The sequence below is a fragment of the Microtus oregoni genome, unplaced genomic scaffold, assembly GCF_018167655.1.
Source record: "Microtus oregoni isolate MIOR12 unplaced genomic scaffold, Mior012 000056F_ref0000123, whole genome shotgun sequence".
NCBI classification, from domain to species: Eukaryota; Metazoa; Chordata; class Mammalia; order Rodentia; family Cricetidae; genus Microtus; species Microtus oregoni.
This window is the reverse complement of record NW_024543832.1, coordinates 3,707,848-3,721,553: the sequence shown is the minus strand read 5'-3', so window position 1 is coordinate 3,721,553 and position 13,706 is coordinate 3,707,848. Positions and strand designations below refer to the sequence as shown.

Sequence of the window (13,706 nt, the reverse complement as noted above, 5' to 3'; positions counted from 1 at the left end):
ATCAAATGGGGAGCATGAAAGTCAAATAATCCCAAAACTAACTCCAAATAGAGTAATCTAAGGTTTTTTAGTTTGTTTTTTTATTTTGATTTTTGGGTTTTTTTTATTATTATTATTAATAAAGGGAAACTCACAGATCACAGTGAGGAGATAGGAATTGGGTCTGACATCCAGGTGTGGCTCGCAAGGAGAAAAGATAATGGTACCATTAGGGTACCATGGCTTTTTGATACCCTAAGTCATGCCCCAACCTGGTTCAGCCTTTTAAAGGCCATTGGCTGAAGGAGGTTCGCCATCACCTCCCCCTTTTGTCTAAATAAGAGAGTTCCAAATCCAATACAAAACTATATACACTAAGAACAGATATTACGTATAAAATTACAATTACAACCACCATAAACAATATTAAGCAAAAAACATATGCTAAATGTTTTAATAATCATTTTATCCTAAGGAGCCTAAGTCTCGTATTAGAAATGGCTTGGCTAGATCATATGAGGAAGGTAACTACTACTATCTAATCTTCAACCCCATCGAAGGACTGAGAAGGGAGATAATATTACTTGAGTAGGCAGAAAGTGCAATCAAGCAGCTTCCAAATTGTGCTGGAGATGACAGAGACAACTGACTACCTGGGCAATTACCCAAAGTCTCATTTGCAATTGTTGAAGCAACCAACTTTAGCTAAGGCCTAGAAACAATTTTTTTTTGGGGGGGGGGCAGGAAAAATTTTTAAAACCATCTTACCCTGTCTTGGCAAGGTTTGGCAGGTTTTTTTTTTCTTTCTTTCCTTTTTTTTTTTTTTTTTATCCTGCTAATCCAGTCTGGACACCATGCACTTTGTCAGCAGTCAGGTATGGGCAGTTCCTTGCCTAATAGTTCCTTCCCATGGCTTTTTGGTACCCTAAGTCATGTCCCAACCTGGTTCAGCCTTTTAAAGGCCATTGGCTAAAGGTTTCTCCATCAAACCCTAATTGTAATCATAGAACCTTCACCCCATAACTGATGGAAGCAGATGCAGAGATCCACAGCCAAGCTCCAGAAGTCCAATTGAAGAGAGGGGAGAGGAACTATAAGAGCAAGAGGGCTCAAGGTCATGATGGGGAAACACAGAGACACAGCTGACCCAAGTTCATGGGCGCTCACAGGCTCTAGACCAACAGCTAAGGAGTCTGCATGGGATCGACCTAGGCTCTCTGCATGTGGGTGACCATTGTGTAGCTTAGTTTGTGTGTGGGGCCCCTAGTAGTGGGACCAGGATCTGTTCCTGGCACATGAGCTGGCTTTTTGGAACTTATTTCCTATGGTGGGATGTCTCGCTCAGAATTAATAATCTTGTTTTTCAAATGTCCTTATCAAACACTTAAACAGATGATAGTATTTTCATAAGACAGACAATATTCCAACAATAGCAGTCATATTTCTGAAGATTAAAAAGATAATACCCACAAAATCATGTCCAATAGAGAAAGGAAGATACAGTGAAATGATGTCCTCTGTAAAACAAAGCACATACTTGTGTTAAAGATTCTGCAGATTGATTAGCTAATCCTAACTTCCTGAATGTGGAATATTGCACACTAAGGACCCAAAATACCTACATGCATCTTTAGTCTCCTTAGCAGCCATTAATTATCCACCTCTCTATCTCTAACAGCCTCTTGACTATTTTGGTTACTTTGTTACAACCTGTTTACTATGTGTTTGACAAATACACTGATTTAAGATTATATTTACTTCAAGGGTAGAAAACTTCATGTAATCACTATGCAACAGAGAGGGTAAGAATGCCCTAAGTCTCTGTGGGTATTACAAGGAATTTTCAACAATTTGAATGAACGTCCTCATGCAAATTCCTAGTAGAATCTAGCCCTTTGTGAAGTGAGTTTCAAAGATGGAAACTAGTTCTTCTTAGCAGGTGCCATAATGTTTTTAACTTATAAAAGGAGATGACAATTTAGGTTAGCATTAATGCACAGATACAGTAACCAACCAGTTCTTCAAACTGGAAGCATCCCAAACAGCCTACAAACACCTCTACCTCCATGTCCCAGATATTTCTTCATTACTTTGCTGCTTATGTTCCAGGTCAATTTGGATGAGATTTTAGATATCTACAGGCAGGTCATGTCCTTGCATCTGTAGCTCTGAAGAAGTCAGGCATGTTGGAACACACTGTAATCCGAGGTTCTCCAGTGGATGAAATAAAAGGATCACCTCAGCCAGGAGCTGAAGATTGGTAGGTACAACAAAATAGAACCCACCAAGAATGGGAGAGAGAGAGGGTAATGGAGGAAAATAAAGGGAAGAGAGGAAAACAGCAGACGAGAGGCAAGAGGATTGAAACTACACAAAGCTCTCCCAAGAGACGTGGGTAGTTTTGAAATAAGCTATGGACACATTTTTTTTGTAGTTTTGAATCCAAAGGAAGATGCTACATCTTTTGTTATTTACTAAAAACAACACAAGGGGGAAAAGGTTCATATAAGCACTTATACAGTGGAGCATGCTATTCAAGATAACCTGAATGTGTTTCTTTCTGGGCCATGGTCACTTACGCCTGGTTCAAAGTAAACTATCTCTTACTTACTTACTTTAGAACAACAGCTATTTTGTGTCCAAATATATATATATATATATATATATATATATATATTACACACACACAAATATATATACACACACACAAATATAGCAAGACTAAGAAGTGCCAGCCAAACACAGTAGCATATACCTATAATTCCAGACAGACAGAAGGCTGAAGCAGGACAATCACAAGTTCAAGGCCAGCCTGAGTTATACAGTGAGTTTAATGTCAGCATCTTAGCTCAAGAGAAAAATATTAAATTTTAAAAGGGCTCGGTAAATACCTCAATGGTAGAGAACTTGACTAATATATGCAAGGTCCTGGGTTCAATCACTGTTACTAATAAAAATTGTGTTATCTGTACATATATAAATGGTTACCACTAATTAGGATTCTTTTCTCCCCTTGTTTATTTTTCCTGAAAGCTTGGAATATTCTAGAATGAGGGTACATTCCTCTTACATCAGAAAAAAAATGTTTTAAATACCTGTTTATTCATTAATGTACGTAATAAATAAAATAAAAGTGAACATTCGTTACAAATAATTTTGTTGCTCTATGATTAAACAACAACCACCACCCTTCATGCTCAGTTTCAATTAACACCATTACAAACATGTGAAGAAGCATAATGAATGCTACTGTGACGCACAATTAATAAAAACTCAGAAAAATTGGGATTCAACCTGAAGGTCAGAAAAGCAAAGCCACTGCTCTTATCTAGACCTCAGTCCAAAATGGCGATCCTGCCTCCAGGAATCTCAGAATGAGATGTGTCTGAGAGCTGTCTCCTCCCATTTTATAATCCTCTCTAGTTCTGGGATTAAAGGCGTGTACCACTACTGGCTGGTTTCTAAGGCCAGCTAGTGTGGCTACTGGGATTAAAGGTGTGTGTGACCACTGCCTGGTAGTAGGCTGGCCAATGTGGCTGTTTTACCCTCTGAACTTCAAGCAAACTTTATCTATTAAAATAAAAATAAAATATTACTACATTTCCCCTTTAGTCAAAAATAAAAAGGCTGTAACCAATATAAGAAAAACTATATATAATATGTACAATAACTATATATCATATATACAGGCAATAAATATATCAACATCTAGTCCATTTGCATTTGATAAAATCTGAGAAAATACTCCATATCTCTGTTGTATTCCTGTCTCACTTCAGCACTGCCAGATCACACTAGTCCTGGAGTTCAGTAGCCAGGTACAAAATGACTTGAAGAGAGTACCTGTGAGAGGTGCACCGATAAGAGATGTTTCGCTTTGCACTGACACTTTCGCCTGCTGAACTAGATACTCAGAGGCATCCTAAACAAGAGGTCCATAAAATACCCATAAGCATCCATAAGGAAAGACAATTAACAATAACACAGCATAAAATTATGCTATGATCTGCACAGATCAATAAACATCAATACACCCTAGAATTTTAATTCTTGTCAAGAAAACATTTGTTTTGACTGGGCAAACATGTTGGTTAATATCTGTAATCCTGGGGGCTGGGGAGATGGCTCAGCGGTTAAGAGCATTGCCTGCTCTTCCAAAGGTCCTGAGTTCAATTCCCAACAACCACATGGTGGCTCACAACCATCCGTAATCAGGTCTGGTGCCCTCTTCTGGCCTTCAGGCATACACACAGACAGAATATTGTATACATAATAAATATATTTAAAAAAATCTGTAATCCTAACACTTGGTAGACTTATGTGGAAAGTCTACTGTGAGTTCAAAGCCAACCTGGGTTACACAGTGAGCTCCAGGCAGCCTGAACAACAAAGTAAGATCATCTCAGAAAGGAAATTAAAAGAATTTGTTTTAAATCAGATTGATTTTTAAGAGTACTGCTATTGCCTTAGTGAATGTACAAAATACCTTAAATAGCATTTTTTAAAAGCATATACTTTATAAATTACCAGTTAATAAAAGGACTAACTTTAGAAAAATCAGTAGTTCAGAGCCCAGAAAAATTGAACTTCTAAACCAGATTTTTTTCCCCAAGAAAATGATCTTTCATACACTTATCAACACAAATAGTAAAATACACAGCAATCTCACTCAGTTTATAATGTTCTGACAACTACCAATAAGGATAGTTAAATATTATGGAATATATTTTGCTATTTTTTAAGATTTATTCTTTTTTATCTTATGTGTGTTTTGTTTGAATGTGTGTATGTGCATCACTTCGAATGCCAGATGCCTAAGGAAGTCAGAAGGAGGGCTAGTGTCCAACAGAACTAGAGCTACAGATAATTGTGAGACCATGTGGGTACTGGTCATCAAACCCAGATCCTCTGAAAGAGCAAGTGCTCTTAATGTCTGAATCATCTTTCCAAGTTCTGGATTACATATTTAATATCTTTTCACTGAATTAAAACATTAACTGTTTAGGGCCAGAAATGTAAATCAGTGCTTGCCTAGGATCTATGACATCCTGGGTTTGAACCCTAGAACAACATAAACCAGCATGGTGGTAAACACCTGTTAATAGCAGCACACGGAGGGAGGAGGAAGATCCTCAGCTACACAGGGAATTTGATGCTAGTCTGATATACACAAAATCAGTCTCAAAACAAATAAGGAAACAAAATAAGTAAATAAATCTTAATATTTTCACAACTGTTTTTAACTTTTATAAGACAAGAAAACCACAAAGGAGTTAAGGGAAAAACACTGATCAAAGGCCATAAAATTTCAGTTAGGAGAAATAAGTTCAAGAGATCTATTGTAGACCATGGTCACTACAGTTATTACAATTTTATGCCTTCTTGAGAAGTGCTAAAAGATTTTCTCACTATAAAGAAAACCTTGGTAAGATGAGAAGTAATACATATGTAAAATAACTCAATGTAGCCACGGATGAGTGTATGCATATCTGAAAGCAGCATGCTGTGCATCTTAAATATATGCAGTTTTCATCAATTACAAAGCATACTGAGCATAGTGACTATAACTACAGCACTTTTGAGTATGAGGCAGGATGATCATGAGTTTGAGGCCAGCCTGAGCTAAAAAGTCTGTTTCTTAAAAGAAAAGAAAAAATGAATGAATAAACTAGGGCTGGCTTGGGAACCAAGAGTACCAATGCATAGTATGGCTTTTTAAAACTGTAAGGCTTTGTCATGTTCATTTTTGTATCACGAGGACCTAACATATTTGGAGCACAGAACATCTCTCATAAGGTTAGTGTGATTGATAGTTTTATTTGAATGTATTTATTTGAATGCTTAGTCTCCAGCTTAGTCCCCAGTTTGTGAAACTGGGAAGAATTAGGAGGTGTGGCTGTAGTGAAAAAAGTGTGTCACTGAAGATGGACTTTGAGGTTTCAAAAACAGTCTATGCCATTCTGAGTTAGTTCACCCCCATCCCCTCCCCACCTCATTTGCTCTCTTCCTCCCTCTCTCCATGCATCCCATTTGTGGGTCAGGATGTAAGCTCCCAGCTACTGCCTAGTCCCATACCTGCTTGCCTGCTGATATGCTCGCTCTCTGCCATGATGGTCATGACTCACCTTTTCAAATGATAAACCCCCAATAATCTCTTTCTTCTGTTATGCCTTGCTCATGGTGTTTTATCCCAGCAATCGAAAAATATCTAAGACAGTTTGGTAAGTGTGTTGGCTAGTTTTATGTCAACTTGACACAAGCTAGACTTAACTGAAAGAAGGAAACATCAACTGAGAAAATGCCTCCATAAAAAATCAAGCTTTAGGGCATTTTCTTAATTAGTGATGGATGAGAGAGAGCCAAGCCTATTGTGGGTGGCTCCAAACTGGGTTGGTGGTCCTGGGTTCAGTAAGTAAGCAGGCTGAGCAAGGCATGATAAACAGACTTAGTAAGCCGCATTTCTCCACAGCCTTTGCTTTAGCTCCTGAGTCCAGGTACCTGCCTGTACTGCTTTCATGATAAACTGCTATATCAAACTGTGAGTGAAAAAAAAAAAAAAACAAAAACAAAACTTTTCTTCCCCAGGTTGCTTTTGGCCATGTTTTATTACAGCAATAGTTACCCTAAGTAAGACAGTAATAAATGAATCCAAAGGCAACAGTTGTAAAGGCAAGCCCTACCCATAAACTGAGCTAGTTCCTTCAAATGTAAGCTATTCTAGAAAAATAAACGGCCTAATTTTAAAAATTATAGAACTTGGTTCTGGGGAAACAGCTCAGTAGTTAACAATATTAATTAACTGTTCTTCCAGATGACCCATGTTTTATTCCTAACACTCATATGGAAGTTCAAAATCAACTCCAGTTCTGGGGGATCGGATACCCTCTTCTGTCTTCTGCGGGCATCAAAAACACACGTTGTACATGCATTACCAGCATAGACATAAAATTAAAATTAATTATAGGACTTTAAAATAAGTAAATAGGGACTAGGGATAAGGCTGGGCAGTTAAGAGCACTGCTGCCCTTGCAAATGACCTGGGTTTGGTTCCTAGCATCCATAAGGCAACTAACAAACATCTGTAACTAGAGTTCCTGTGTCTATAAAACCCTCTCTGGAACACTGTACATAAATGTACTTACATATGTGCAGACAAAACATTCTAACACATTAACTGAAAATAAATCCTTTTCAAATGTTTCTAAGAAATAAAATAAAAATAAGTAAAGAAAAATCAAATGATAGCAAAATCAGGAAAAAAAATATCTGTAAATAAAATTGAGGGGGGAAAAAAGACCTTTGGCAAAGACCATTACAGAGACAGAAGCACTTTCTTAAGAACTATATTGCTTGGACTGGGGAGATGGCTCAGCATTTAAGAGCACTGACAGCTCTTCCAGACAACCTGGGTTTGATTCCCAGCATCCACATACTGGCTAATGACCTTCTGCAACTCCAGTTTCAAAGGAATCCATTGGCTTCTTAGGGCATTGCCAGTGAGTCATACAGACATACATGTTAGCAAAACACCATACACATAAAAATAAATAAATCTCAAAAAAAGAACTCAAGGTTCCTAACGGACAGTAAGCTCACAGAAGTAAATGAGAACTGTGTAACTGAAAAGAGCAGGATGGGTACTTCTGGCTATCCAATGTACAGGACACAACAATCCAAGTGCTACTTTGCCTGGAAGCTTTCTAGACTCTAAAGCAGCATATGAAATGAGCCTGAAGCATGCTATAATTTTCCTTTTCTGACTTCACAAGCTTACATCTGAGCACACTACTATGTCTCCTGCCATGCCCAAACTCTGCACGTCTACGGAATGTGGGATTATTTTTGATCAGGTATCTGAAAATTGCCAAAAATGTCTGGGGAAAGTCAAGAAAGGAACACCTCTCCTCTTCAGTTTTTAGAACCTACGTGGAGCTGAGTGGAAGCACGTCTGCCCCTACTACAGAAGTCTGGGCAGGTCCACTGGAGGCCTTCTCCTCACTCCGAAGAGTGTGGGAGAGTCCAGGGGGAGGACTGTGTTCCGCAGCGTTTAGGGCCTGAGCAGGGTCAATGAGAGCACTGCTGGCTGTTCATTACTTGGTCTTTTGTCCACTTTCTATCACAGGAAGAACTTAATACATCTGTTGTGGGATATTTATACACAATGTTGAAAATGTATTACTGTGATTGGTGTGATAAAAAGCTCAACAGCCAATAGCTAAGCAGGAGGTATATGTGGGATTTCCAGGGAGAGAAAGGAAGAGGAGGAGGAATCTAGGTGCACAGGATCTGCTAAGAAGACATGGAGGGAGTTGGATATATGAAATGAAAAAAGGGTAAAAAGTCACATGGTAAAACATAGATTAATAAAAATGGGTTAATTTAAGTTATAAGAACTAGTTAGAAACAAGCCTAAACTACAGGCTGAGATTTCATAATTAATTAATAAGTCTCTGTCATTATTTGTTGGCTGATGGCCAAGAAACTACCACTACATAAATCTCAGCACAGGTCCCCCAAAGAAGGGGGCCCAAAAATACAACTTATAACTGTTTTCCATCACTGCCTTCGTTGACATGTGGGGCTTCTGTCTCACAGAACATGCCGTGATTTCTATGGTTCACATCTAATCCCATGCTCACACAGTTTTATACCCACTCCCCTTATCAAAACAACCTTCCCTGGTCCTTCTTCAAATCGAACGCCTACCTACTAGCTTGTCAGTGACATGCACCTGGAAGGAATATAAATGTGAAGACAGGTTAATTTTTACACCAAATCATAACAGTATGACAAAGTTCCTCTTGGACAGAGTATCATGAAAATTAAGGGATGCTTTAATAAACTGTTAACCAAATGCAAAAGGCCACACACAGTACATCATAAAATTACAGGTACACAAATCAATCTCCAGGCTAGATTTATAGATATGTTTCATAAAGTATGTTACTCATAACTATAAATAAAGTACTCATATGATCTAAGCATAATATTAATCTGAAATACAGACAGAACTGAAGCCTAAACACACAGTCTGATGGATACATACTGGTAATTTAAATTTATTGTAGTTAAACAAGAATCAAGGTATTTATTTACTGACTATTTTTAGGAAACCTCAGGATACTATGTTCTAAATTACTAGAACATTTAGAACACATGGTAATGCAATCCAGTTGCCACAGCCTGTACTACTTAGACATAACCAGGTGTGAATATAAAGAGGGACGAGTACCTGTATCTCATCCTCAGAGTGCTAGGATTACACACGTGTTTAATTTCACACTCAGGAGGCAGAGGCAGGTGGATCTCTGTGAATTTAAGGCCAACCTGGTCTACAGAGCAAGTTCCAGGATAGACTCCAAAGATTTACAGAGAAACCCTGTCTCGAAAAAACAAAAAAACAAAAACAAAAAGTAAATTCTACACCAGTCTGATACAAGTATCATAAAACTTTTTGAAAGTACAAAGAAAGCCTTTGTCCTTTCTTTACATGAGACTACAAATGCATTTTAAAATTTATTTTAATCTAACATGCCAGAGAGGGTTTTATAGACACAGGAACTCTAGTTACAGATGTTTGTCAGTTGCCATATGGGTGCTGGGAACCAAACCCAGGTCCTTTGCAAGGGAAGCAAATGTTCTTAACTGCCCAGCCTTATCCCTAGTCCCTATTTACTTATTTTTAAAGTCCTATAATTAATTTTATGTCTATGAGTGTAATGCATGTACAACGTGTGTTTTTGATGCCTGCAGCAGACATAAGGACTATAAGTATTATATGTTTGGCTACAGTTACCTTCTCCTAAACTTCCAGAAGAACACTGGGAAGAAAGTTGTCTCCCTTTGAAGTCGTACACAATAGCACAGAAGAACATATCTAACAAAACAGACTGTTTCAAGTACCAATTGTCCAAATGTTTGAGTAGTAAAAGAACAACTTTCACCAGGTTAAGCAACACTGTACAGAACAGGTTGATGTTTCTATATACTTGCAGCATAATGTCAGTTATCTACTGGCAGGAAGAAAAACAGCAAAGAATTACACTTTACCAAGCTGTGAGTTTTTAAATAAAAATACAAGTGCAGCCCTGCCTTATTCCTATGCCCAGCTTACATTTTCAGTTTGCTAAATAAAATGCTGTGGGTGAGCGAGAATAGAAGTTGATAGCATATTAGCTAATGTTTTCTCATGTTTCCACTCCACGAGGACTCATAGTCATCAATGACATTTAAAACACGTACAGTTCTTGGCATGTACATCTTGTTCAAGATAAAATATCACCCCAATATCCAGAACCCCCAGAAACCAGATAAGCATGCTAGCACATACTTAATATCCCACCACTTCATGGTTGAGGCAGGATGATCAACCTTGGCCACAGAGTAAGACCTTGTCTCCAAACAACCAACCAAAACCAAAACAAAACAAAAGTATGTAATATGCAGGGGGTTGTCAATATAGGTCTGTGGTAGACCACTACTATCAGGCAGGAAGCTGTAAATCTGTCTCCAACACAGCAAGGAGAAAACAATTTTAAAAAACTGGCCAATTACAAATTTATTCCATTAAAAATTTAGTTCAGTATGGCAGCAACTATATTTTATTTCCCTTATGAAAATACTTGCAGTTTGCAAACACGTTTTGAAAGCTAGTTTATGTTAATTGCTCAATAATCAAGTATTTCTGAAATTCGGTACCACCCTGCCCCTAAAGATTTCAGTCTTATTTGTGCTGTTTAGTCATTTAACTACTACGTTTTTTACAAGCTTTCTGACAGCACTTAAATCAGTGTAGCAGAAACAAGATACGGCAACAGCATTCCAAAGGGCACCGTTTCTTGTTTTTTCTCACCTTCGCCATTCTAACTTCCTGTTTTTCATGCATTGCTTTACTGCCAGCTAGATGTTGTGCCATACCAGTAACTTTCATTTCCCAAGCACTGCTGGCCTGCACATCCACCGTGCAGCCGAGTTTTCAGTTCGGAGGATACCTTACTAACAGAGTGTTCTGACAGGGTACCTCACTATCATCGGAGTGTTCTGACAGGGTACCTCACTATCAGAGTGTTCTGACAGGGTACCTCACTATCATCGGAGTGTTCTGACAGGGTACCTCACTATCATCGGAGTGTTCTGACAGGGTACCTCACTATCATCGGAGTGTTCTGACAGGGTACCTCACTATCATCGGAGTGTTCTGACAGGGTACCTCACTATCATCGGAGTGTTCTGACAGGGTACCTCACTATCATCGGAGTGTTCTGACAGGGTACCTCACTATCGGAGTGTTCTGAGAGGGTACCTCACTATCAGAGTGTTCTGACATGATACCTCACTAACAGAGTGTTCTGACAGGGTATCTCACTATCGGTGTATTGGCTCCAATTGCTATCTGTCATCACCAAATACTACCTATTGTGTTCCTCTTGATTTTTGGGAACCCTGCTTTTTAATTATTTTTGGATAGTTGTACTATATATTCCATATGTCTCCTAGCTGTAGAAAGGAAACATTCTCCAAGCTCTCTCTCCACTAAAACCTCCTCTTTCTTCCCTCTAAAACTCACATTATCTACTTCCACAAAGACGTATACATCAAGCCTAATGGATGCATCATTTATCTCTGAATACGCACTATTTCCGTTTATCTGAAACCGTGACACTAGCTCCTTGCTAACAACGACTGTAGGTGGAAAAAAGATAGAGCCAGCTCCAATAGGTTCAAATACTCAATAAGTAAGTAGAAAGTTACTTTAGATAAAACAAAACTAATAATGTCCGCCTACATATGTTCACACTGGATCTAGAAAGATCATAGCAAAATACTTAGTCTTACATCTGGCGTTTTGAAAAATGAAGCAGAGATTTCAGTTATTCTAACATAAGCTTTCCAGGAACACTTCAACCGTGTCAGGCACAACTAAGAAATGAAGGAATCTTCTTGAGTTTAGGATTAACTTCTTCCCACATTGGATCTCACTACTTTTTAAATCAGAAAAGAGAATCTGGACGTTTCCAGGCTTGTAGCGCCGCGCTGGCAAAAGATCTGCAGAAACACTCGGCTGGGAAAACAGATAGTATCACTCAGGGCCCCTTAAGGTAGGCTTCAGGGCGGTAGTCACTGCCAGCGGGAGGGGAGGAAAAGGCCAAGCAAAAGGCAATGACCAATACGGCCAAGTTAGGAAGTGTTCACTACCTGCGCACTTCTGCTAGCGTTGGAGTTGGGGGGAGGGGGAAGTCTAGAGGACTGAGAGCAGATGACCTGGACAGCTCGCCCTCCGTGAGGGTGGGTGGGGATAGCGGCGAAGACACCTGACTTAGGCCGGGGAGGTGGGTGCGCTGACACAAGGTGGGACCCAGACGCAGGCCCTTCGCTGAGGACCAGGGTAGGCCACGGCAGTCAGGTGCCCCGAGGAAAGCAGCTGGCGGAGAGGGCTGCTAGGGCGTGGACACCCACTTTAGGTAGGCAGACAGCAGGAAAGTTGAGGCAGACGGCTAAGCTCACACACCTGACTTGGTCCGGGTCCATGTTGTGCGGACCCCGGATGGGGCCGAGATTCGGGGCAAGCGGTGCGGACACCTCACTTGGGCTGAAGCCCGAGTCCCCACCCATCACCGAGGAGGGGAAATGGGTGGTGCAGACCTGGGGGCAACACTCACCCAGGCGGGCAGATCGCAGGCGCGCACCCCCAGGCGCACGGCTCGCTCCTCGTCCTCCAACAGCTCCAGCGCCCGGCACAGGCGGCTGGCCTTGAGGCCGCGGCTCCGGCGGCACCAGGCGAGAAGCCCGAGGGCCAGCAGCACCCAGCTGAAGCTCAGCCCGAGGTAGCCGAGGGCGTACACCGGCAGCAGCAGCGCAAAGCTGCGCGCGAGCTGCCCCAGCAGCCCCGACAAGTCCACGCTCAGCGCGCTGCCCGGGGCCTCGGGCTCAGTGCGGCCCCCCGCCCGGCTGGCCCCGGCCTCCGGGCCCTCGTCCCCCGAGCCGCTCATCGCCAGCCGGGCAGCTCACTCCTCCCTGCGGAGGCGAAGGCGGCACTCCCACAGACCGCAGGTCGCCCCACCCCGCGCGCCAGCGCCCCTCTGAGGGGGGACAGCGGGCGCCAACTCTCCACTCCGCGGAAGGGCGGGACTGAGGTCATCACCGTGCGCAAGGCCCTCCTCCACCAGAGTCCTCTCCCGAGGGGGGGTCTCGTTCAGGCGGAGCTTGCGTTGGTGACATCATCACCGTGCGCCTGACTCTTTCGGGCGGGGAGGCGGGGATCAACTGTCCGGGGACAGTTTGTACCGAGAGAGGACGGGACGGGCGTGGTGCCCTACGCCGCCCACTCGCCAGAGACCTCGGAAAAGAACCGAGTGGACCGTGCGTGTGTCACGCGCGGCTGCCCCGCCCTCGCTCCAGTGGCCTTGCGAAGACGGCTGGAGCGGCAGCTCTGCGCCGGGGTGGGTCGTGGGCGGTGCCACCTCGCCAGACTGGCTCCGCCCCCTAACCTGTGGGGCGCGTCCCTCTGCGTTCGGGGAGGGGGCTGCACGCTGCGACCCGGCAGGATGGGAGCGCGGGGCGCCGGGCGTGGCCTTCGGAAGGGATGCTTGAAAAATGCAACGTTCCGGTCGGGCTGGAAAGCGAGCGGGCGGAGTTGCGCTCGTAGCGGAGCCCTGGGCATTTCCTCAGGCTTCAGGTGGTTGCGTGCTAGAGCCCGGCTTCTAGTCAACAACCGCTGGCTGCTCCCG

At 42.0% G+C, this 13,706-nt stretch overlaps 1 protein-coding gene across 5 annotated transcripts in view; it reads right to left on the bottom strand.

Moving 5' to 3' along the window:
- Esyt2 (extended synaptotagmin 2) overlaps positions 1-13,118 on the bottom strand; it is a 105,792-nt gene extending 92,674 nt beyond the window's left edge. For all 5 annotated transcript variants that reach the window (XM_041638954.1, XM_041638956.1, XM_041638957.1 and 2 more), the window contains exon 1: positions 12,639-13,118. In XM_041638954.1, the coding sequence (XP_041494888.1) occupies positions 12,639-12,968 (330 nt within the window). In that variant the 5' untranslated portion in view covers positions 12,969-13,118. The remainder of the gene's footprint in view (positions 1-12,638) is intronic.
- Positions 13,119-13,706: the final 588 nt, after the last annotated feature.